This window comes from Pantherophis guttatus, chromosome 2 (assembly GCF_059756535.1).
Source record: "Pantherophis guttatus breed Tessera chromosome 2, ASM5975653v1, whole genome shotgun sequence".
In the NCBI taxonomy this organism is placed as follows: domain Eukaryota; kingdom Metazoa; phylum Chordata; class Lepidosauria; order Squamata; family Colubridae; genus Pantherophis; species Pantherophis guttatus.
Window position 1 is genome coordinate 42,048,898 of NC_142064.1, and position 27,668 is coordinate 42,076,565.

The 27,668-nt window shown below is 35.4% G+C and overlaps 1 protein-coding gene across 1 annotated transcript in view; it reads left to right on the forward strand.

Annotated features, from left to right (window-relative positions):
- ADGRV1 (adhesion G protein-coupled receptor V1) overlaps positions 1-25,589 on the forward strand; it is a 277,279-nt gene extending 251,690 nt beyond the window's left edge. Inside the window, exons 88-90 of the mRNA XM_060690619.2 lie at positions 15,670-15,861; positions 20,829-21,006; positions 25,174-25,589. Of these exons, the coding sequence (XP_060546602.2) occupies positions 15,670-15,861; positions 20,829-21,006; positions 25,174-25,292 (489 nt within the window). The 3' untranslated portion in view covers positions 25,293-25,589. The remainder of the gene's footprint in view (positions 1-15,669; positions 15,862-20,828; positions 21,007-25,173) is intronic.
- The last annotated feature ends 2,079 nt before the right edge of the window (positions 25,590-27,668 follow it).

Consider the following 27,668-nt stretch of genomic DNA (forward strand, 5'->3'; position numbering starts at 1 on the left):
ACAAAACCCATTGGGTAACCTATGCACATTATTTTTCAACCCAACCAATCTAATAGGGTAAATATAAAATTGGGATGGACTGGACATCTTGTGCTTACAGTAAAATACATCTAGTGTGGATGCACTTCCTTTTCATCAGAGCACATGAGTGCTATGAAGGTATGAAATATGTCTTTGCATTTGCCTACATCACTGAAGTCTATTGTTACTGAGCCTTTTTAAAAATAGGTTTCCCACCGCTATCTAGATATTATCCTTAATAAGTATAAGTCCCAAAGGGACCTACTTATAATAACATTGTCAGGAAACTATTTCCTTTATACATCATCTGAGGTTGAAAATAATCTAATTTTTCTTTGGAAAGTGTTGTGCAACCAAAGAGGTCAGAGCAGAGGAAAAGAGCATTATGTTTTCATTATTTTGAATAAAATGTCAAGTGTTGCTTGTTTGCTTTGACAAAGGTCAACTGGATTAAATTTTTAGAAAGCTCTAAACTAAATTGTGCCATAAGTTCATCAGCAATATAAATCTCAGAAACGTTGTTTTCTGGTTGTCACGGTGACATGGGAAGTTTTAGTTAGTGATAGTCCAAGTGATAAGCTTAAAAAGAACTCCCCCCCCTTTATCCTTGTGATGCCTTTTTTAAGGAAATAACAGTTAGCTATTATTGTATCATGTCGGATCTTTCAATATTTTTTACATATCTGTGGGATGTGTCTATATTCTTAAAGCATTTCTAGAAAAAAGAGAGGGATATAATACGGTACATATATTGTTCAACAGATCCTTATCATTAAAAAGGATTTTTTCAAACTCTAGACTGGAAACAGGCATTAAAGGTTACAAGAGTTTCTGATAAATAGATTTATCAGAGAAAAGTTAATGAAGCAATTATGAAAGTATTTCAGCAGTTGCTATATCTCAAATAGAAGTCCTACATACTATGAAATAAATATGTATACCTTTTTCATTCATTCTTGAATGAAAAGGAAGTGGCTTGAAACCACTTTCTTTTGAGTGGCAGGGCAATTTCAACCTAATTTTTATTTGGGTAAGGCATTAGCGTGGTTTCAGGCTATTTTCTTCTGACTTCGTAAGAACTTACGAATATGCATGGATGTTGTTTCTAAGGCATTAGGGCCCAAAATACATATAAAAATCAAATTAAAATTAAACATTTTTTAGATTTATATTCCACATTATATTCTCCCTTCATTCTCTGTACAACAACTATATGAGGTAGGTTGAGTACAGAAAAATGCTTATTCATTTCATGCAATGAAGTGCATGAAGCAGCAGGCAAGTGAACTTGTGTTAGTCCAGACTTTGTAATGATTGCTACATAATTAGATAGTTGTTTTGCCATTCTTAAATTTTCCAAGGACTTATTTCACATTTTCTGAATCATTGAGGAATAGATAGTGTTTGGATAATATCAGAAAAGTTAGTTCCTGCTTTTTATGAATGTCCGTGTCAACACAGAGATACGTCAAGAAGTGAGGAAAACAAGCTTATACTCTTTCATTATTGAAGCTGTGGAATTTTTTTTGTAGATCAATCTGCAAAATAGAAAGAACATTTTTGGATAACTTTTGTTAAGAGACAGAAGAAAACTGCAGTTTAGAGTTGGAGAGGGTCAGAAATTTACCAGTACATGGAACAACCTCAGGGCCGAAATCCAGACAGGTTCTGGAGAACCGGTTGCTGAAATTTTGAGCAGTTCGGAGAATCGGTAGCAGAAATTTTGAGTAGTTCAGAAACCAGCAAATACCACCTCTGGCTGGCCCCAGAGTGGGGTGGGAATGGAGATTTTGCAATATCTTTCCCCTGGAGTGGGGTGGGAATGGAGATTTTGCAGTATCCTTCCCCTGCCATCCCTACCAAATCAGGCTCACCAAGCCAGGCCACAGAACCGGTAGTAAAAAAAATTGGATTTCACCACTGAACAATCTCATTTCTTTTTGTTCTGTTCAAATATTTTTTTCTCATGTCTTCAGTTCTTTACTCACTTTTGATTTTTCATGATCTGAAAATCCATTATCATTTTTCCAGGATGGTTAGCACCTGATTCTTTGAGCTCTTGTAAAATTGTATTTGTGTCATTGATGGTGGTATCTATCCATCTTGTCATCTATTGGCCCTTTTTAATAGTCCTCAGTTTTTCCAATCATCAGGGTTTTCTTCAATTTACTATTGCCTTTGCATCATGTCCCAATAAGCTTTGGCTTTCTTTATTTGTGCTTCCACTGAGTAGCATAGTTTATTCATTTTATTCAATTTATATAAATGCCCATCTCATATCTGCTTCATTTTGCACTACCTGAAGCTTCCAAAACTCTCAAGGAAGCACCATGTAGAGCATATTACAATAATGCATACAGGAGGTGACCAGGACATGAGTGACTGAGTGGAGAATGTCCTGGTTCAGGAATGAGTGCAACTGGTGCACAATTCAAAATTGTGCAAAGACCTCCTAGCCACAACTGCCATTTGGTCTATGAGCAGGATCCTGAGTCCAGAAGAACCCCCATATTTTATACTAGGTCTTCTGGGGAAATGCAACCCCATCAGATTCAGTTACCTTATTGCAGGCCAACCTGGCATTCAGCAGCAACACCCAAAACCCTGGGCCTCCAAGGGTCCATTGACCAGGTATTGGAATAGAATTCAGGAGGCTAGAGCACAAAATTAGAACAAAGCATTGAGAACACATTCCTCATGAGTGACCTGTATCCTATCTCCAATCATATTTCCCCATACACATCAACACTGGAATATTTTGACCCACCCCAAGATCTCTTCCCTCCCCCCTTCATAACCTCCAGGACTCAAAACAGGGGATCCACATATCATCATACTCTAACCAACATACCAAGGGAGGGATGAGTAAAGCCTTGGGCTTTTCAGCCTTTGCTCTCAGCACCTCAAGGTATACAACAAACTAACTTCCACTCCCTGCAGTAGCCAACAATCCACACAACCTACCCCACCCAGTCTCTTACTTCATCTAGTACTGACTGATATGTTCTTGTTCTATATGGCCCAAAGTATTCTGAACAATTTTTTCTGCCATCACTTTTCAAAGCACCTTAGCTAGAAATGGTCAGTGCCATTATGCAATTTAAATAGCAGCAATTACTACATTAATCTAGTTGGGTAGCTAAATATAGGCTTATTCTCTTTTCCCAGGAAAGGTCTAAATATAGATCTTTCCTGTTATCCCAGGAAAACAGGTTCTTGCTTTGATTCTTGAATACCTTAATAAACAATATGAATACTCTTATTGTTCTAATGCACTCCACTACATATAGAATTACTTTTTATGTATTTGCTTTATGTTGAAGGAAATGCACAATAAAAATAAAACAAATATGTAATTAAAGATAGGACATGATATAGACCAAATGATAAAGAGAGATAGGTAGGCAGACAGACAGACAGCAGTGTTGTGCATGGCTTTTCAGAATTAGGTTCTAATGAGTTCATCGGGCTTAATTCCCATCTGAATTACCACTGAATATATTGATATCTTAGATATTACTGAATGTAATACATTTCAAAAGAAAAGAAAAAACAATTAGGAGGAAAATCAGTAGAGTTTATTGGTTATATACTGTTGAGTGATAAAATATTGATATCCTTATGCCATCCAGAGAACTTTATCAGCTTGGTGAGAAATTCAGAATTCGATTTTTAAAGATTACAATACCCTCAGACGCTTGTTTAGAAAAATATTTTCTCTAATTAACTTTCAAAGGTTGAAATGTGAGATAGTGTTAGATTTATGACTCTAAACCTGACATGATATTTAGTTATTTTGCTTCTTCTCTCTTTAGCTTTGCTTTCATAAATATTACTACCAACTAAGAATGAATTGACTATAAATAAATCTTACAAATCCATTTCATTCTATTCCTAGAAGGTTTTTTTAATATGGATCTAAACGTTTAAGTAACATTGAAATGCATTTTGAATCTACTTTTCACATAAAACATGTCTTTTAAATCTTAATTTTTAAATGTTTCTAAATATATTTTATTCCAAAATATTTGTTTACACATAATTATTTAGAGCCATTTCATCAGGCTAGAGTTCAGCATGGAGACAGAATTGGACACAGTTTCTGAAGAGCTGCTTGATCTAACAGCAGTTTGTATATGATTGACCGTAGTATCCTCTTATGCTAACTTTGGGTTTGGGAGTGGGAGTCACTGTTTTGCAGTGGTTCTTTCTCTGTATCCAGTTCCAGTTGGTGTTGACAAGGGTGAAAAGTGGCAGCTGCAACCCCTCATTTGTGGGGTGCTTTTGTCTAACTGCTATATGAAATTACTGGGTGAAGTCTTCTGTTAGTTTGTGGTCAGATATCATCAATATGCTGATGATACCCAAATTATATGCTATATCTCAAGGCTGATCTAGTGATAGTATCAAAGTCCTGACTCAATCCCTGGAAGCTATGCATGCCTGGATAGGGAGGAACAGACTCAGGCATAACCTTGACAAAACTGAATGGTTTTGTTTGACCCCTCTGTTTCAAGGGACTCTTTTTCTTTCGTATTTGATTGGAATGCACTTCCTCATGCAAACCTACGGTGCAGTCTGGGTGTCCTCTTCAACTCACAGCTCCTGCTCAAATGTAGTTTGTGGTCAGGAGTCTTTGTTCAGATTCATCTTGTCTATCACATGCACCTGTTTCTGGCCCAGGAGAATCTTTAGGCAGTCACTCATGCTATAGTCATCTCATGATTGGATTATTATAATGTAGTCTACATGGAGCTATCCTTGAAGACAACTCAGAAGCTAAAGACGATCGAGAATGCAGCATTGCAAGCAATGATGAATGTGTTATGATATGTGCAACTGTCTCCATTATTTCACGAGCTGCACTGGTTGCCAGTTGGCTTTCGGGTGCAATTCACGGTGCTTGCAATCACCTATAAAGTTGTGCATGGCATACAGCCTGTTCTCCTTATGTTTTTACCTGCCCGATGAATCAGCTAGAGTGAAAACACTTCAGGTCCCATTAAGTAAACAGTGTCATGTTGCGGGATCTAGGAAGTGTGCCTTCTTGGTGATGGCTGCAAAGATAGTCACAAAGAGAAAATAACAAATATTTTTTTGAGATGCAAGCTGCATCACAAAATTAGGAGTATAAATATAAAATGGAAAGTTTAAGTACACTATTATTGACATCTATGCATTAACCAGTTCCAGATTTAGTATTAAAACTATGAAGAATGTATTCCTTAAATATTTCACTGTCACTTAAGGCTAAAGATATATGAAGCAGTCTTAAATTAAATGAGGCCACCAATCCACCTACTCTAGCATTATGTTCCAAATAACAGCTTCTTCCCAAAGTCCCCTTTATAGGACTTTTTGCATTATCTTCAACCATTTAACTGGAGATATTTCAGAGAACCATCTACATGAAGAGCACTGTATGATGGAAATATATAGCTAACACAGAAACAAGTAGTAGGATGCTCCTTCACATGCTTGTAGAGGGATGCCTTCATCGTTACCTTGCATATCTATGGTCTCAATCTCTCTTCCCATCTCTAGGGATATTTTAGTGTAGTTGTTTATGACAGCAAATCATTACTGAGAGTAAGAGTTGCAAAGAAGGATCATATGCAAATGGTTTGTTTATTATTAAGTCCATGAGTCAGATACTTTAATCTGTGTAAAAAGCCCCCAAACCATTCACCTTCAGTATGGTAGAAAAGAGAATATTTTTATTAAAGAAAAAAGGGGGAAATAATTGCTTTAGGAAATTCTCATGAGTGAAAAGCCGAATTCTTATATTTACTATAGTAGCCAGGGAATATATGCTAGTCTAAAGAAAAACATTAGAAAGGGGATTCGTTCTATTGGCTGCATCCAACCTTGAAAGATAAGCAGCCAAAGAAAATTTAAAGCTTTGTAGGAAAACCACTGCAGTCCCTTTCACCTTCCATAAGACAGTAAAGTTACCAAAAGAAATTTCAAAGCACCTTGAGAATGAAACAGGAAAAGAGAACTTGTCTCTCAGTGAAAGAGAACTTTCAGAAAATTGGACAAATTTTGCCAGTTTGGTAAGTACTCTGAACCTCCTTTTAAGGCTTTCATTAAAGCTAAAGGTTGATTTGAGTTTAGAAGGGCTGGTAAATGAGATTTCTGAAGTGAATAAACTTTTTCTTAAGTATTTCAGAATACATTTTGAAGATTCTATATAACTTATTTCTTTGAAAATTTCATATAACATTAGCTATAGTATATTCACATGGATTGTGAAAAGGACAAAAAGCCTCCTGGACTTGTCCCAGTGTTGTGCATTGCAGGACCCATGTCATGTCATTTATACATTATGCAGATCCCTGTAAAGTAGCACTTAGGTAGAGCAATGCCCATGTATTTTTAGAATGACAAAACCAGAGTTGTGAGAGTTGTGGTACAATCCCTATTCTTTTGTCATGATGAATCATACAAGGTCATACTGACTGTAAAAACAGGGAATTGGGCTTAGACCACAATAATGCTCTACATTATTACCGTATTTTTCAGAGTATAAGACGCACCTACCTTTTTTGGGTTTTTTTTAAAATTTTTTTTTTTTAGACAAACACACATACAAACATACAATGTATTTTCTTTGAACAGACTATTTTGGCTGGTTCACAAATTTAAACAGTGTTTAGTCATTTCAATTAAATTTACAATTTCTATATTTCCTTTTTGCCATATTTATTCCTCATCTATTTTTTTTAAAAAAACCAATATTACCCTTCATCCTCATTTCTAATCTTAATCAAATTCAATTTTTCCCTTCTATTCTATATTATACCCCTTCCCATTGTCATCTATTTTTATATCCATCTTTACATTGGTTAATTATGTAATATTACAATTGTTTAATACAAATTCAACATTTTAATATAAATCAATTAATTATATAACTATCTTTTTTGTATATTAATCAATATGAACATGAATATTCCAATTATTTCCATGCAATCCAATTTCTTACAAATCAATTAATATTTACCAATAATAATAAACTAAATAATTTTCCCCTCTTATGTTACTCATTTTCACATCTTACTCTCCCAATAGCCCACATAGTTTTGCCCATATAATTCTCCAAATCACAACTTAATCATTTCTACTTTCATCACAATATATAATTAAAAATATTTCAATCATTAAAATTTCCCTAATTAAATTTTAAAATGTTCTAGCTGTTATCCAAGCTATAATTTAATCCTTTTTACTTTCACCACCATATACCATTAAAGGTATTTCAATTGTTACAGTTTATACTTATTCATATTTCTAAAAAAAATTTAAAAAATAAAAACTTATCATTGTCTAGATTTCAAAAATACAAAGACAAATATTCCAATTATTATTCATTTCATTTTTACAGCCATAATTTCCCATTTATTTCTTACTACTATTCATATTTCAATTCTAAATATGTATAACATTTTTCTCTTTCATTTCTTTTTCTTTTTCTCTCTTCCCATTTTTATTTTTGCCTTTTTCTTTCTCCTTTTTTTCTTTTGTGTTTAAAATCTTGAAGTCTCCTCTTTTGCCCTAAATTTCCCATTGTTTGCACCTACCTTTTTTGGTGAGGAAAAAGAAGAAAAAATAATCTCCCTCTGCCTAATTTTGCCTCGTTGCAGCAAACAGCGAACAGCCTGCTTTACTTTCCTTTTCGTTTTCAGCATAGCTTGATTAGCACAAGGGGAAAAAAATCTGCTCCAGCAATTTACCTCTTTGCAACAAGCAGCAGAGCCCTGTGCAAAACAGCTGGAAGCAAATCAGCTGAGAGTCAGGAGGCTGATCCAATCAACTTGTGCTAATTAGGCTGTGCTGAAGCTGAAAGGAGCTGTTTTTTCTTGCTGTTTGCTTGCAAGGAGGTAACTGCTGCGAGGCACAAGCCAAAGGGTGGGGGCCAGTGAGTGGGCAGGGCTACATTTGGTATATAAGACACACCTACATTTTCACCCCCTTTTAGGGGGGAAAAAGGTGCATCTTATACTCCGAAAAATACGGTACATAGATTCACCAAACACACAAAGGATCTCTAGGAGTTGGGTTAGGATCCTGGACAAAAGAACAGAGATCATGAGTTCTAGTTCTGCCATAGTCATAAAACCCAGCTGGCTGATTTTGAATCAGTCACTCTCAACCCAACAATGTTGTTGTGGGAAAAATAAGAAACGAAGTACGTCTGCCACCTTGAGTTATTTGTAAAAACAATAAAGGCAGAATACAAATAAATAAATGAGTAGATTTCTTTGTTAGTCTGAGAAGTTTCATGATGAAGGGTTGAAAATTTGAGACACTTTTAGCTTTGTGAAAACTGAAGGATGTGATTGCACTCTGGAAACACGTGAGGGGATATTGGCTAAAAGATGATCAAGATTTGTGAGAAGTGATAGGTTACCTTTAATAAAACTGAGGGTTCAGTGTCATATTCTGCAGGTATCACATGGAAGCATCATGGATGTTCTCCATGTGATGACTCATCTGGCAAGCTTTATCTTATGGCCACTATGTGGAGCAGTTATTATGTGTAATCAGTTTCAAACGATTTTAACAGTGCTAGTGGAGTGCCTTTCAGGATGAAAAGTTCCTCCATTCTTATAATTTTTGTCCATACTTTCTAGTTTTTTCTTTTTGTTTACATAGAAAATTTGCTTGTCTGTTGCTGATCATAAAATTTATACTCACTGCTTTGCAATACATACAAAAGCACGTAGCAAACAAAACAGAACAACCAAATAAATTAAAATAGGTAGAAAAGCAGATAAATAAAGCAACAGAACAATGAAAGCTATACATTTAAAACCTTTAATCTTAAAAATGTGTACTAAAACTAAAACAAAGTGGCTAATTGAACTTTTCTGAGGAGTGTCTTCTACAATCTACATTAATCTTTTTTTCAGAAATTGTGCTTGTTTTCTGAGGTTTTCCTTGCAATCCTCTCACATATGAAAGTGTTTAGAAGAAATCAGAAAGGCTTCTGAAATCTGAACAGATTGTAGAAGGCCCTTCTGATTTCCTCTAACCATTTTCATGTTAGAGCCTCAGAAAATAAGCACAATTTCTGAAAAAAAAATAATGTAGGAAAATGGTATATCTCTTAACTGGAGTGTAATCATTAGGAAGGTCTTGTGATAACTCTCAATGCCAGTGATCTTTAATTATGTGTAGGACCGGGATTTTGTAAACGTCTTAAAAAGAATTATATAGCATGCCACTTTACTGGGTTTCAGCATCATTCTATTCTGATGTTCTTGGAAAGAGGCTTCTGGAGAGGGGAGATAGGAACCTGCCAAATCTTTGGAGCAAGGCAGCTATGGGCAGTTGTGCTTTCTTTGTCCCAGTAGCATTAAAATTTAAGGGAAGGTACCTGGAACACGCCCAACCTATCTCACTGGCAGAATGGGACAGAAACCCTCAGGGAGAGGAAATCCCACAAATAACCTGGTCCCATGACATTTGAAGGTGATTAGCAAAATCTTCAATTTCACACACACACCAAAAAATCATGTAAGCCACTACAGCTATTATAGCAACAGTGTTAATACAAGTAACCTGTATAGCTCCCAGAACTGTGCACGCCCTGCATTCAGGACCAGTTCTGTTTTTCACATGATTTTCAAGAACAGCCCCATTGAAAAGTGAGTTGCAAGATCCAACTGGAAAGTGACTAGAAAATGAGTAACCATATACAAGGCTTCCTGTCCAGAAATGGGTACATGATAGAATGGTCTAGTCCATTCTCAGCCATGGAAACTCATTAAAAAGTATGCTAAAACTCCTGCAACAATAAATAAGCTATTGTGGACTAATAATGAAACCAGAATGACTTCTACTGGGTTTTATGGACAAGGAATAAGAAAAGAAATATGGGGATGAATATTGTGTATGGTAACTATGGCAAAATTATTGTATAAAAATAATTGGAAAAGTAAAGAAATGCCTAAACGAAAGATTGAATTATAAAATTAATTGAATTTTCAGAAATAGTAAAGTTAATCAGTTTGGTCAGAGAAAAGAAAAAAAAATATTTTTCTGAAAGATTGGAAACCTTATATGGAATTTTTGATGAAAGAAGAAGAAATGAATTGATAGTTTGGGGATTAAAAAAAACAGGTTGGAGAAACATTTAAGACGATAATCAATAAAAGGGCAAAAGACATAATTCTTCTATTTCTTGTTTCTTTCTTTTTTTGTTTTTCATATTTTATCTTTGTTTTGTATATTTTTATTAAATTGAAAAAGTTATAAATGAATGAATAAATAAAACTCACTATATGTCCTTGGACCAGTTTCTCTATCTCAGCCCAACCTATCTCAGAGACTTTTCATTATAAAAGAATGGAAGGGAACACAATATAGGTTGACTTGAGTTCATGTATAAAAGGTGGTATATAAATCCATCAATCTCTCTGTCTCTGTCTGTCTCTGTCTCTGTCTCTCTCTCTTCAACTTTCTTCCATGTGTTTTCGCTGTTCCCCAAAATATACTTTACAACATGGCTCTTTTCCAAGAATATCTATCTATGTTTCAGTGAAGCATTGGTTTCCTTTACATCTTCACTTGGAACTATGGACTGGTAATTTTTTATTAGGAAATTAATAGGAAAAATCAAAAATGTAGAGAAACCTTTATTGCATCTCTCTCCTTATTCAATCAGTATTATTTGTCAAGATTTTAAGGAACTCCAGAATTTTCTTTAATTCTGTATAATTTTTGACCCACTTTTGAAACACTGGCATGATAAAAATTAACAACCCATTATTGCTTATGGCTATTCTGAATGTATCCTCAGATCCTCTAAATTCACTCATTATTTTTCATTAACATCCAGTGCATTCTTTTGATTCATGCTTATGTAAGTAGCTTGGCAAACCACATCATCATCCATCCTTGTACATCTTACCCTGATCAAAACATGCATGCAATTATTTTTATTCATTTGCTTGGAAATTTTTTTCTTTCTCTTGCCTCTGTGCTTTTAAGTCCTTTAATGAAAAGCCTCCTTTGGGCTTTTCCAGTCGAGAAATCTGTATAAAGTGCTGCAATTACTATTTATTTAAAGTATCTGTCATGTTATGAAAATACCTTTCATTCAGTGTAAAATATAATAACACATAAATTATAAACATATTGAATAAATACTAATATTTAAATAAATAATAAATACTGAAATATATGAACCAGTGGACATGCATAGAATATTACTAACATGATATAGCAAAAAATATCCTGAAAACTAAACAAAGTGATTTATGCGAAGAATCGTCACTCCATTCTTCTCTCATTCTGTATTTATTAAGGCTTTTAAGTATATATATATATATTAATATATATATGTGTGTGTGTACTGTATGTGTGTGTGTGTGCTTTTTTAATTGAACATTTATTAACTCAGTTCTTCATATGAAGGCAAGTGAAATTTTCTTATTTTAGGTCAAGCACTGCGGTAAATAGTTGCTTCAAGCATATCAGAGGTGCAACATATAAGGGATTGGATTGAAAAATCTAATTGGAAAGATTTAGTATGGCTTTTTATATGTATGCATATATGTTTGTATGTTCTGGGACTTAAATGTTATTTTTTTTAAAAAATAAAAGCAACTTTTTAAAAACCCTACCTTACATTTTTTAGAAGACAAATTACTGTACTCCAACAGGGATCAGTCTTCACATTAATGTTAGCTAAAAATGGCAAAGGAAAACTGCAAGTTACTACATACTATTTAGGAATAATGAAATGTAAGCTAAAATGCACATAATGAATATATAAATAAAAGTAATATTAACCTGACATAATCAAGGACAAATGCATGCATTATTTCCTTCATTCTCAATCCATCTAGGGATGGAACTGCTAATATCTAATCTGCTTCCCTCCTGCCTCTCATTTGTTTTTTCTTAGTATGCCCCCTTTCTTAGTATAATTTTGTTCTTTTGAATATCACCTTGACTCACACATCCATGGAGTTGTTTGCTAGCAGTGTGAGTAAAATGTAAGCCAGGGAGGAAATGTGCAAGTGCACACAAGTCCTACCCTGTTTTATCAGGATTCATGATTATGGGAATTTGTTCAATCAAACCCTCTTACAATTCCATGCAAAGAGTCACTGGGGGCAGATTTTGCACGCAGGCCCAGAAGGGGATGACTAAATATTAGGTGAGAACTTCCCTTACAAGTGGATCCCGGTATGGCATATATATACACACTCATGTGCATGCAAACTAATAACATGTTTAACCTGCCCTGTGTATTCCATAAAGCTTTCAATGATTTCCCAATCCATCTCTTTATTTCAAGTACTTTGGCATGAGTTGTTCCTACATCAAGAATAGGAACCTAAAACCTATGACCTAATTTGCCCACAAAAGCAAACTATTTCAGGTTTGGAGCAGGAGTGGGTTCTAATTTTTTTTTTACTACCGGTTCTGTGGGCATGGCTTATTGTGTGGGCGTGGCTTGATGGTCATGTGACAATTATTTAGGATTTAGCAGAGGTACTGGTCTACCTGGCTGTACCGATCTACCCATTTATTTTTGCAGGCACTGATCTACCCATTTATTTTTGCAGGCACTGATCTACTCATGTATTTTTGCAGGCACTGATCTACCCATTTATTTTTGCAGGCACTGATCTACTCATGTATTTTTGCAGGCACTGATCTACTCATGCATTTTTGCAGGCACTGGTCTACTCATTTGGTTTTTTTTAACACTGATCAGCTGTAAGGCGGCCCTTTGAAGCCCCGCGGCAAGAATTTAAACAGTTTTTTTCCCTCTAGCCATCAGCTGGGACTCAGGAGGCAGCAATAGATTGGGGGTAGGGACAGGGGGGGCAAAACCGGTTTGGTGACGTCTTATCGTCACTGCTACCGGCTTGGCGGAACCAGGAGGAACCCACCACTGGTTTGGAGCCACAGACATGGTCACTGAAAGCCTGTACCACCCCCAAAGTATCAGCCATGTGAAACATTTGCAAGTACTCCTTGGGTTGGGCCCTTTCTTCTAAAGAAGAAGTATTTCTCCTTTAGGAAAAACAAAGATGAATCTATGTATTATTTTGTGCATGCCAACCAAACATAGGCATCTAGCAGAGCATTTATTTGTTTGTTTGTGTATTTATTTATTTATTTAAATTTGTATGGCACCCATCTTTCTAGAAGCAGGTTACAGACATTCAATTAAAATTCACCATAAAGCATTAAAATAATAAGGAACATAAATTTAAAATTCAATTAAAATGATTGGTAGATTTTGGTAGATTTTTCTCCATGTTTATCTGCTATCTGGAGAAAAGTGGGGTGGGTGAGTGGGTATTTCTTTGCATTAAGTAAGAATGAAGAAGAATTCCAATTTAACATGTGGGAAATAGTTGCATGGGGCAGGTATTAGTGTTTCTGGTCCATTGAGTGGCTGTCACAAACATCATCCAGTCCATGAATCCAGAAAGGAACTATATGCAAATCTCAGACATGCTTCAGATCCTACCTGTGTCCTTGATCATCCTCTGGAGGATTATTTCCCAGTACTGGATGAAAATATATTAGCAAATACTATTAGTTATATAAATTAAAGAGATTATATAATGCTTTTGAAAAGAAGTTACATTTCGGAACACTTAATCAGTAATAAAACCAATAGACTGTCATTATTTTTGGCCTTTTGCAATGTTTCTAATTGGGAGTAGAAACCAATCTTTGGGTGGTTCTAGAATTAGCCACAAAAGTACTGTATAATAAAATATTTTATTTAGAAGTATTAAGGATAGATCATAAATTAGATATACTGTATCTTCTCTGTACTGTAAGTACTAGTATTTCATAGATTTTGAAGATGTCATTCTGCAGTAGATAGCCCATAGCGATGGAATTTTTTAGAACAGTTTCAACAACAAAATGGCTGGAAAAACTGCACAGATCTAGTTGTGGTCTGGTTTATTATATCAGAAGTAACTGTGATTTACAAGTTTGGACTCAATTCTGGCAGTTTCTATGCAGATTGTTAAGGTTACTCTTTTTTCCTATCTCCCCTGCTTTTAATCCACCTTTGCAGTTCGAAGCATAATATACATAGTGTTTTTCATACATAATGCTACTACTGGTAATTACAAGAATAACAGCATGGTATCCTAACTGTAGCATTTAAACCACAAAATATATCTAATACATTTAAAAAATAAATCCAAAGTACTGCCAAAATATTCAAGAAGGCAAAATCATTACTAATTGATTTTTAACTTTTTTCCTGCTTTTTGTAAAAAGAATAAATGATAATGTTAACTTTCTGTCTCCTCTATGGGAACAGTTCATGTAGTATTTTACAATTTGGGACTGCAAGGGATTATATTTAAGGAAATAAACAGTGTGAGTATGAATTAAAGACCTATATGTGTTTTTTTTTTATGTTCAAAGAATTGAACTTGGTAAAGTTCTTGGTAAAGGCATATTGCCTATGTGAAAGAGTCATGCAAAGAAGTTGCTGCTGCTGGGAAGGGACCACTCTAGTTTAATTAAAAGAAGGACTAGGGGTGATATGATAGCAGTGTTCCAATATCTAAGGGGCTGCCACAAAGAAGAGGGGTCAACCTATTTTCCAAAGCACCTGAAGGCAGGACAAAAAGCAATGGATAGAAACTAATCAAGGAGAAAAGCAACCTAGAACTAAGCAGAAATTTCTTGACAGTTAGAACAATTAACCAGTAGAACAACTTGTCTCCAAAGTTGTGAGTGCTCAACACTGGAGGTTCTTAAAGAAGGGATTGGACAACCATTTGTCTGAAGTGGCATAGGGTTTCCTGATTGAGCAAGAAGTTGGACTAGAAGACCTCCAAGGTCTGTTATTCCTTAACAGCTTTCTCCCTCAAAAAGACAATCAGGAAGAAGCTGAACGAAAGGATCTAGAATCCAGAGCCTCAGTGTTATGTTAAAAGTGACTTTATGACAGTTGCTGAATGTTAACAAGGTTGCAGAGTACAAACTGCACAAGCAAAATTTTAAATGCATGCATTTTATTTTCTTGTATGTTTTGGTTATATTATGAACCTATAAATGGGAACAGTTTGCTGTTAAGATGGTGCAGAAATATTTTAAAATATTTTAAAATAGGCAATAAATGTAAAGGCAAAACAGTTTTTAAGATAGAGCTTATTTGAAGCTGAAACATGCTCTTTAAACCCTAACCAGTGTTTTTATGATGTTGAAATTACGGTTTGAAACTAACAGGTCAGTAAAAATACTTGAGATATTATCTGACAATAAATCATTGCAAGCTTGGCTCTCTATCAGCTGCGTCTGATTTCCTTGCTGTTAGGTTGGAGCTGAACCATTGTTCTACTTTTGCTTTGCTTCAACAATAAGTGATTTTAAAAAGAAACACATCATCTTAAACTAAACTACCCCATTATGTTCATGGAGGTTATTTTCCAGGGCAATAATTTATTCTGACAGCTTCTCTTGTGTTTTAATTTACATTATAATTATATGGACAGTCATTGGTCGGGATTCTGGGGAAAAAAATCTTGTTCTAAATCTTGATATCCTGAATATATATATTTCTTAAATGTGTTTTGCATTAAACATATGTGCATTTCATACATAGATGCCTGAATTTTCCTGACTCCCTCTTCTGTCTTTTAGGGTCTTTATGTCTTTGTGGTATATTTCATTTTACACAACCAACTCTGCTGCCCTGTGAAAGCCAGCTATACAGTTGAAATGAATGGAAATACTAGCTCGGGTTCTACATTTTTCACTCATGGAAGTGGCATGCCCTTGGCAGGGGAAGAGATCAGCAAATCTACTCAAAATCTTATTGCTGCTATGGAAGAGGTACCTTCATTATTTTACCTTTACAAACAAATATACTAACACCTCATATATAGGTATGTTTCCACAGTGATTTTATTAATTGGTAAGTTTTACAACTTACATCTCAGTCAGGAGCTCAAGAGTGGCATCCAGCAAGCATTCTCACATATTTTTCTCACAACCAGAACCCTGTGAGATAAATTAGACAGGGAGAGTAGCCAACCCAAAGTCACCCAGTGAGCTTCTGTGGATGAGGGTAGACTAGGGTCTTTTTACATACAAGGTCAATTTCTGATCAAAAAGGACATTCAAAACATAAAATGTTTAGTAAAGCACAACTGTAAATAATAAAAGATTTACAGTGCAATGCTGTAGATATCTCCTTTTTAAATAGTTCATAGTTGAATATTTGTATTTCTAAGACATCTCACTGGATCCAGTGAATCTTATCCCAAAGTTTTTGATTTAGATTGCAGTTATGTCCTCAATTGCTTGGTAGAGTGGCCCCCCTTGTAGTCAGTGGGGTTTGTATCCCAGCATATAATATCAATATTAACAGCTGCACAAGAAAGAAGTTTAAATAACAATGCAAGGAACAACAGCAGCTTTTCCTTTCTCCTTTATAAGCCAACCAAATATCTCATTGGAAGAATGTATTGGGCTCTTGTGGGATTTCTTTTGTAATGATGCCTTTACTCTGGCCAAACTTCATGCTTACTGTCATATGAATCTGAGCAATTAGTTTCTGTTTGACCTTAATTCACAGGTCAGGAGAATGAACAAAACAAAGAAGGTGCCACCTTCTGTCAACAGGTCATTTCAGGCTTCATATAAACAGGTCATTGGATTTATCTAGAAAATAGAGCTGTAAAGTATACATGTCAGAAGCATCAGATGTGTATTATTTTCAGCAATTCTGCTCTGTTTCAAAGTGCTACCTCCATTCCATTTCAAAATGCAACCCATTCACACCCTATTACAATTGCCAGATTAAGAAATTTTAAAAGTACAGAAAGGAACTGTGAGTCAGCCAAAAGGGAGAGAATATGCTCTTGATGGTGGAAAGTTGGTTCTTAGAGAACATCCTAATGGCAAGTGGTCTATAAAATAATATGCATACAGCATTTGCACATTGCCATGTTGCCATAGCTCATTATGCTTATTGTCTTAACTAACATTTAAGTTGCTGGAGCTAATTAATCCAGACTCCAAGATGCCAGTAACTGGAATCTTTTTCTTGCAGCTGGGCACAAATAGACTTTCAAAAATTATCCACTAAATTTGTTGGCAAAGTAGCTTGGAATAGGAAATTCCTTTAACCAACTTCAGGAAAAGAAAAACTCTTCAACATTTTTTTAATGGACTGGCTGTTCCTTCTTGATGACAGTTTTTCACTATTAAAAAAAAAAAAGGAATTCCTTAATGACAACCTTCCTTGAATTTAATTGAAGTCCTAGAAGCCAGAAAAATGATTACACCATGAGAGGCAGCACATTCTCTCCGGCATCTTGGCCACCTCATAATAAAAGAAGTGCAAGTATATGACCTTCCACCCAAAAAAACTTCTTTTTGAAACAGAATTTGCTTTTAGAAGTTCTTTCATCACATTGAATGAAAGATTGTTTCTGCCCAGCTAGAGATTGGGGGTTGAATTAGGATTGCTGATTGATTGATTTGATTTGATTTTAATAATAACTTTATTGTCATTGTATATGTATACACAGTATAGCCATACAACGAAATTCATTTAACACCCAAAGACCAGGTCCAACACACACAACAATCCCCAAACACATTCCCACCCACCACAATTCCCCACCCCTAACCACCCAAACATCCACACAACAGACCAAGTAATGCTGTCCAACAGCTCACTGATGGTGGCCCTTTAGTTCATTGTTGAGTGCAATTATAGCTCTGGGATAAAAACTATTCAGAAAACGTGTGGTCCGAGTTTTAATTGCTCTGTATCTTCTGCCAGAAGGCAACAGTCCAAAAAGATTGTAAGCAGGATAGGAAGAGTCTCTGAAAATGTTATGCAACTTCCTCAAACAGCGAGATTCGAAGATGTCATCCAGGGCTGGTAGCTGGAGCCCAATGATATTCTGGGCGGTTTTAATGATTCTCTGTAGAGCTTTTTTGTCCGCTACAGAGCTGCTCCCATACCATGCAAGAATGCCGTATGTCAGGACACACTCAATGGTGCTGCGATAGTAGGACAGAAGTAGATGCTGAGATAGATTTATCTAGATAGATAGATAGATGATAGATAGATAGATAGATAGATAGATAGATAGATAGATAGATAGATAGATAGACTTTTATCCTACCTTTATTATTATTATTAAGAGTATGTATGTGTATGTGGCAAGGGCTGAGTACCATTTCTTTATGGATTTTGTTTACAACTTTCAGCAAGAATTTCAATCAAGTACATTGCTTACCTTCCTTCTGTATGGCCTTTATAGTTCAGTAGAGATTTGAATTTGGGATGACCATGTGCCATGCCAAATCGTTGTACATTTATTCTATACTTGTAGTAGCAGGATCTGTCACAATAGCAGTAAATCAGTGTACAATACGTGGATGTTAATTATAAGCCATGCTTGGCAAAAATTGTGTTTATTGACTATTTTAACATTTCTGCCAGTTTTGCCTAGCTAAACATGTGTTCTTTGTTTTTCCTCAAACAAGCTCCTTTTTCCTTAAATATCATTAACAGAACTTATTTAATTTTTATTTTAAATAACAAATCCACCAAATGCTCCACTGAAGTAATACAGCAGCAGAGAATAATAAAGCTACTCAAAATTATTTAAAAATAATTTTAGCAATTTTTATTTTATTCAAAAGAAAGTTAAAATACAAAATTCCAAGAAATTTAAAACAACGAAAACAAGATACACAAAACATACAAGATATTTAAAAAGTGTATTTAAAAAAGAAAAAAAGAACATCTACACGTATTACCTCTCTCCTGGTTGAATACTGATTTAATACATTGTTACAATATTAGTTTCCACCCCTTGCAACCCCTCCCCATTTTTAAAAAACTAGCAAATCTATTTGCAAACTATTGGTCTGTCTTTCTATATGCTACCGTGTTTCCCCGAAAATAAGACCCTTTCTTATATTTTTTTTGAAACCTGAAATAAGTGCTTGGCCTTATTGCCATGTGCTCAAAAGCTCAATTGGGCTTATTATCAGGGGATCTCTTATTTTGGGGAAAACAGGGTATATTAATGACAAAATATTTAACCGAAAGAACAATAATAATGAAAAGGACAAGATTAGAGTTTCAAAACCTTCTGTTAGCAAACTGTTATTGTAATCAATTCATAGAAAGTTTACCGTGGCCTCTTACCTATCCCAAATCACCCCAAGAGTAAGAGTAATTCATCCTAGATCATATATCCACTTTCATTTTTTGATATAATTTCTTATCAGTTTTTGTCTAGTTAAATATACTACATTCAATTTCTACAATCAGTCTGTCTTCCCAACAAAGTCCAGTTAAAAGTGGTTTGCAATTAAGAGTAATAAATCCATTCCTCAATCTTTCCAAGTCCTCCTAAGAAAAATCAGTTTGTCACTTCTCCATGTCAGGCTTCTGCTATTGCAAACAAATGCAGACTTGAAGTTCAGAGAGTTGTATGGAATCAACTCAGTTCTACCTCTGTATAGTACATTTGATATCTCTTTTATCTTTGAATCTTTAAGATCCCCTTTTCAAATGGGTCCATGTCCATCCAAAAGTCATTTTTGGGTCATTCCCAAGTGTTCCCGTTCAAATCCAGGGAGCAACATTACCAGAAAGCCATCCTAGGCAGCAAAATCAGCAGATTACCAGTAAAAGAGAAAAATCTCCTTACCATTCAGCAGCCATGTTGGGGAGCAGCTCCTCTTGGGGAGGATCCAATTATGTAAAAATAATTCTATTACTAACCACGCCTTCTGAAATAGTCATTATAGCAGAAAGCAAGATTTAACCATCCTCTGAAAAGCCATTAAAAAGGAGATGACACTAGGCTTCCTTAGGCAATAACCAGCACAAGGTTATTGTCACAGAAAATACCTCTTCTTGCTCCACACTAATTACCATTCCTGAGGTATTCAGAGATGCAGGAGGGTCTTTGACTTTCACCTCAGCAGGCAATCAGTGTTGGCTGAAATAGAACCAGAGGGTCTCAGAGGATAAGGCAGCCTTGTAGTTGCTGCTACTGTCATGCTGACAGCTCTGACTCTTTTTCTTTGAACATCTGTTGTGGAGTTACAGAATCCTCAGTAAGATACACATAAATCCAAGGCCAGTTTGATATCAGTTATGTATTCCATATTTTATGTATTTGTAGATCTACCAATTATTATTTCACAAAGAAAGTAACTTTCATCTTGTATACTACATTATTATTTTATCAAGAACAGTCTGTGTATCCCTAAAGGAATTGGTGGCTAGACTTAGAGAAACGGCCTTCCTTTGATAGTGGTATTTTTGGCAATATCAAACCTTAGTCCCACTTAATTTGTGGGCCTAACATAGCCATTAGGTAAAGTATCATTAAAAGTCCAGAATTCTTATTTCTCAATACTGAACTGATTTTTACTGGGAAAGGAGAGAGTTTTGTGGAATTGTGTAACTTAGGATCCAGCATAATTTAACCAATTGGGATACAAAATGCACTTAGACAAGGAGATGGACATTTGCTATTTTGGCATTGGGAAATGCCATAATCCATAAGGAAAAATCTGTTGCTCTAATTCTTTTGACTGCATGCATTGCTAGGGCCAGGATATTTGGGGTCAGCCTATTGCATCTAAATCAACATAATATTTTCCTCAGTTGCCAAAATAAGTAAATAATGATGATGGCATCATTTGCTATTTGAGGGATCCTCTAGACTAGCGAACCAATAACACCATTAGGAAGATAACACAGAGTGCTTTTTTTGTGGTATAAAAAAACTGTATACTTAATGCTTTTTCTAAAGATGCCAGCAGACTGGGAGAGGACATCCCCAAGAACAGGAACAGAGGCCAGGACTGTCTTTAAGCAAAGCCCACAGAATGGCAATGCTTATATAGCTGCTGGAGGATTTAGGAACAGTTCTTTGATGGCAGATGAAGAATCACAAGAGTTTGATGATTTAATATTTGCTTTAAAAACTGGTAAGTATAATATATCCTCCTTTCTAAATAATCAGATGTGATTTTTTTGCAATTGTATTCTGACTAACTATTTACATCAAAGTAAAAAGTCTGTCTTGTGCTAAACTTAATATGCATTTTATTTAAAGAACAAAAAAGCAAATTGAATGAAAACACATTTAGCCTAAATCAGGAACTAGAACATATTTTCTTATTGTAGTTTTGAAATTTAGGGTGAAGAAGTAAATATTATTCTTATATGAACCACAAGCTACTATTTCAGATATAGAAATGCTACCATATATCGAATTTATATGGCTCTAATTTCACATTTACAGTACATGGAAGCAATTGCAGATGAATCAGAAATACGGTAATGGCCTGTGCAATTATGCCATCTTGCTGAGTTAGGCTCCCCATAGCTATTTAAAGAAGAAGATTAACTATCGTCCAAGAACCAGATTAAAATTAATTCTAAGTAAAAGATGGAAAAAATCCAGTCGCAGAATGTGAAACTATGCCAGAGAAGACACTGTTGGGATTTCTTGGACATGCAGAAAATGAAATGTATGGATTTCTACAGATCTCCTAGAAGAGTGGCAAGTCAGCATTCCACTCATCAGATGTCTTGCACTTCATAGTCAAACATATGACCACTAATACTTTTGGAGGCTACATCATTTGCCAACCTCACAGCTATCTTAATTTGAAGGGATAGGTTTTCAAGCTTACAGATATCAATATGACTACTGACTTCAAAAGAGCACTTGTATTTCTAGTTTGTATACATCTTGGTTACACACAGCAGAATACAAGCCAAGCCTGATTATGTTTTGCATGGATCACTCAGTAGCATAACATTTTCTCAGACTTACTTGTTTGGAACATTGATAGTTGCACAGTGAGACATGGCAGCAAATAATATGACTGTAATACCGCTTAGAAAGGCATAAACTGACACAAATATATGTATGTGTGTTTACTGTGTGAAAAGGATAAGTGCCAAGTTATGTAACTTTTTAAAAAGTGCTAATTAAACTAGGGTCAAACAATGAGTGCCCTGAAGAAATATTTCTAAGTGCTTTGTGTCACATAGGCAGAAAGACTAGATTGGCTACCTAAATTCATCTTAAACTTGCTTTACAGGTACTGTGAGTTTCTTAGGCAAACAGGCACCTGGGAGACCTTTGAGCCATAATCTGCATTTGGTTTCATTGGTGTTCTTAGAGTAAATTCAGATAGGCCCTTGTTTATTCATGAAACTTTCACAGCTGAACTATAGTGTTTCATTCCCTTGTTAAACAAAAATGAATAAATAAATAATTAAAATTAGTTACTGTTTAAAAGAAATACTAAATGAAAGGAGAAACTCTCAGTTCTACTAAAGTTACCAAAATGAAAATAACAGTTAATTGTTTGTGCTTCCCATAAAAAAATCTTGTTGGATGTGTATAAACATGAAACAGGTGAGAAACTACCAATAATATAATACAGGTTTTAAACATATAAAAAAAGGCAAGATGAGATTTAATATTCATTTACCCTCTGGAGTAGTAGATACCACCACACTGATTTTGCAAGCCCAGAAGATTGTAAACATACTTCAGATTTATAATTCCTCATTTTTTAACATTGGAAAGCAATGTTAAACATATATCTCAGAGTTTTCTTTTTTGACTGCAAGTTGGGCTCAATTGACAGAGTAGCTGTTCTTAACAAGACAGCATGAGAGTCCAACTTTAGTATTAGTGCTGAAAATGTTTTCTCAAAAATCATAGTCCCAGTGTGAAGTTATTATACCATCTTACAGGGCCCCATTGCTTTAATTTGAGACCACGCTGCCCCTAAGAACTCTTAACTATCTTGTGGTAAACACTTCTAGAAAAAAACTTAACTCGTCTGTGCAGTATTAAGTTGTTCTTCCATAGAGCACTTTAGTTTTATTTTTTTTAAAAAAGATTATCAAATCCTTAGGAATTCATTCATGGCATGAAAAAGTATAGTCATGTTATAATTTGGATTTTAACAAAGCAATAAACTTAAATAGGTTATTTGTTTAAGCAATCAGCAACACAACAAAACCGGACATGTATAAAATGGGAAACAGCAGGTCAATCCATTTGGCTTTGTCTGTTGTTTCTTTAATGGTAAAAATGAGTCAAGGAACAGAAGGGACCTATGCTCTAGGAAAGATTTGTGTACAGTGATACTTGGTTTTATAAATTAGAAGTTAATTCACTGCTTCAGGGTTTCTATTCTCTACCCTCATACTGTTTGGAATCTATCCTGATCAACTCCCCTCACTGACAGATCTTTAGAAGGATTTCATCATCATCTTCCATTTTAATCTTCCCAGGCCTTCAATCACAATTCTTTTTTTCCTTCTCACTAAACAACTGTGAAGAAGGAAAGGATTGAAAAAAGGAACACTGCTTGCCTAATGATAGCTGTAGGAACCTATCTTGTAAAGCATATTTAAGTCATTTGATGGGATGAAGAATATTGTAATTTGGTCATGTCATCAGCTGTGTCATAGAATTAAAAACAGACAAATAATCCCTGTTCATGTATAACAAAGCAACTTAATATGCCACATTTTCTGTCTTATATATTTTATTAATTGCTAGTTTTAAAAAGTGGTAACATTTGGTTTCCTGCAAATATAACATATTCCAAATGCAGTGAGCCAGGTTTATTGCTGGTACAGCTCCTTTGAAACCTATGCATTTGCAGCAGAAATAAATTTGCCCAGTCCATTGAATCTTTGCAGCCCTTGCTCATTTGTAGCTGGTTTTACTGGCAAGTAATGTCTGGAATTAATCTCTTTTGACATTACCATGTTTAATTATGCTTGCATGCACTTCTGCACTTCTGCCTAAATAGGATTTGCAAGTCTTGAAATGTCTAAGTAGGGGTTGGGCAGTTTTTAAATGTTTTATTTACTTGTCCTAAGACCAAAAGCACAGTATGTTCACGCAGGCAAAGCAATCAGTTGGTGCCACTAGAAGAAGAGATAATGTGGGGGGTGGGGAGGAGAAATGTTTCCACCTTTGTTTGTTCATGAAGAATTCAGACTATGCTAAAAATGCTTATTCCATCGTCCTAAATAGCTATGCCAGAAGAACTGTACATCTATGGAGAAAATATGGAAGCATTACACTGATAACCCTACCCATCTTGATGTAATGTTGGTTCAGGAAATCTGCCCACCTACAGTAGTACAGGGTTAGGTCAAGCTTTCTAAAGTAGCATAATTGTAAACTGTGATTGTCATTGATGCATGGAGGTCCTATCCCTCATCATGTAGATGTTACCTTTGTGAGGAACTCCATTAGCAATTGGTGATGTACACAGAAAGAACCCAAAGAAGCAACCATCATCCTTAGTTTCTTTCCACACCTTGGAGTTTTACGTGTATGTTTAGTAATGTGTATTCTTTTAAAGACATATAGTTTCATGAAACTATACAAAAATGACTCTTAAGGGACATGAAGCATAGAGGTTACATGAAGAATGTGTGTCCAAATGTGTGTGTGTGAGAGAGAGGGGGGGAGAACATTAATATAAATTAAGACTGGAGTTAGGCTATAAAATCTGAATGATGAATAAAAAAATATAAAAATATCTAACAGAGTTCCAGAGATTTGCAAACCTTAACCCTAATATAGTCAGCTTAAGTCTTTAAATATAATGAAGGCAATATTGCAGTAGTAGAATTAAATATGTAAAATCACAGCACTTAATGTGATATTTGTAACTGTGGTTTATGGATCAAAAATTCAGTAAGGTAAATGATAGTTTAAAAAAAGATGATTCAGATGTGAACTAGAAACTAGAAACAATTTATGATGTTTTATGTTTAATGCCTAAGATATTTTAAATTGGAGGAATCTTATATATTAATTTTAACAAGAGTTTAGCTTTTATAAGTCAGCCACATAATTTTGATACAACTTTTGAATAATATGTCACTAAATCATGCCAGAATGGTTAAACCACTAAGAATAGGAAAGCTGATCTCCTCCTCCTCCTCCTCCTCCTCCTCCTCCTCCTCCTCCTCCTCCTCCTCCTCCTCATCATCATCATCATCATCATCATCATCATCATCATCAGATAAGTGTATTCTATGGAAGATATGGTCTCGTTTTCAAATCTCCCAAATATTCTGCTTTTCTTTTTGTGTTTCAGGTGCTGGCCTCAACATCAGTGACACTGAATCATGTCATGGCAGCCTGGATGGAAGTACAATAGCTAATTCCCAAATTGTTGAACTTAGAAGAATACCTATAGCAGACACTCATCTGTAATCCTTTCATCTTTTTAACATGCTGTACTGCATTCTACTTTTTATACATGTGTTTTCTTTGAACAACGACAAAAGAATCTCACTACATATAGCTCTGTAACAGAATGCTATGAATTATATGATTAAGGAATTAACAAGTTTTGTTTTTTAAATGAAATAACCTATTTTTTTTACAGTAAGCTATAAACAACTCACGTTTTAAACCATTAATTTAGATGAATCTATTCTATCAAGTCAACTAATTTTTAAAATTAACTCCTATGTGTATTTCTGTTTTAATAAAAATTGATATAATCAATTTGATGGAGATTGTGTGTTTATCTATGTGTGCTTGACCAGGAAAGATTTGATTGTTATTAAGCTTTAATCTATTTTATTCCTACAGATATTTGCTTTGTTTTCCTTTTTTCCCCCTTTGCCCACAACAGAGTGTTATTTTTCATTCTAAACAAGAGAGAACATATAATCAGAAATTCACATGCAGAGATGCTAACCCCACAGACAATTTGAAAACACATCTCCCAGTATGAACTAAGACTAGAGTAAAAAAAGAAAGGCCTACAGTATCCTATCCATGATCCTTCCTGAGTATAGGATCTAAAAAAACCCTCTTTAAGGGAGATGGGTGGTTAAGAAATAGGAGAATAAATAGATAGATCAGATAGAAGAGGGGGAGGGAGGGAGAGATAGTTTTTCGCATTTTCAAAAATTTTGTTGCATTTAAAAGAAAAAACTTCATATATAACTCAGTGTAGCTTAGAGCTCCAGGTGAGTACAGAGTTATTCTCAAACTCCTTCATGGATCATAAATTGTGAGAAGCAAGGATCTAAATGCATTTCTGTATTGGTTAGAAATGGTTTTATATAAGAAAGTGTTTCTGCCCACTAGAGTTCAGAAATGCAATTGAACTGGCATACTTAAAGTATGTTTATGTAGTAAATGATGACCTAGAGTCAAGAATGAATGGTAATGATGAATTTGTAACAAATACTAAAGTGAGTTACTATTACAAAAAAAGTGTTTTCAGGTACTTTGGTTACATAGAAAAAGATAATTAATTATTAGTTAAATTGCAAAACAATTGTATGAAAAAAGAGTGGGAAAGATTCAGGGAAAAACCAAGAAAATCATGGTTGGATTGAGTTGATGAGATTATCAAACAACACAAGGTCATATGTTTAAAGAGAAAAGGCAATATATGAATCAGTGTGCAGGGTGGAAGCAAGGAGATTTTTATAAGACTAGATAGAAGTTAGGGAGAAGTACAGTGAATGGTATTGATTTAAATGAGATTGAGTTAGTTTCCCTTTGCTTTTTTATTATATATGGCCTTTATTTTCTTTTGTTCACTGTTTTTCACACTGGGCACTTCCCCACAGACAGTTAACGTGTATTCCTCCCATCCTTGAGGCAGCAGAAAACTAGGTCAACCTAATTTGCCCTGCTCCCATGGCTGATCTTTAGATACACAATAAGGAGGCCAGGGAGTGGCATTGTCCTTACACATATAATAAGTGGAGATTCACGACAACAATTGGTGAATGTCCTAATTTTCTTTCCTCTCCTACTCAGTCCCTAGCATGCAAGAAAAATAACCACCAATTGCTCCTTGAATGGTGTGATGGTGCATAGTTGGGAAGTGGGCAAAATTCCTCACATCATACCATTATGTTCTTATGCCGTACTGAACATTCATCTGGATTTGGTGAAGGACGGGGGAACAGGTCTGTTGATCTAGGAGACTGATAATCCCATCTCTCTCTCTCTCTCTCTCTCTCTCTCTCTCTCTCTCTCTCTCTCTCTCTCTCTCTCTCTCTCTCTCTCTCTCTCTCTCTCACACACACACACACACACACACACACACACACCTGAAACAAACAAACAAACCTTGGGTATATCCATCAATCTCTTTCCAAATTCCAGTAATCACATATAGAGTCCTCAAGAATAATGTTTTTTTAAAGAAGTTCAAGCCTTAACTTCCAGGGGCTAGAGAGATCAATATTCCCATGTCAAGGAGGAGCAAGCAAGCAGCTGCCAGCCTGTCAGTGGTGTTGGTAGTACTTTCCTCAAAAGTCCTGCTTTAAAACTGTTGCCTACTGGACCAGGAAAAGTTGCCCTCTTAATACAGGGGTGTCAAACTCAAGGCCCAGGGGCTGGATCTGGGTGCTTAGATCTGGCCTGCAGGGAAAGGAAATAGTGAAGGGCCAGCCCATGGTGCTTCTGCCAATGAAAACTGAGCTTGGGAGGGCCATGCACAGCCCTCCTGAGCTCCATTTTCACTGGCAGAGGGTTGCAGAAGGCCGTCCCAGCCAAAAATTGAGCTCAGGAGCCTGTTTTCGCCGGCAGAGCACTTGGGCCTCCAAAGGCGCCCCA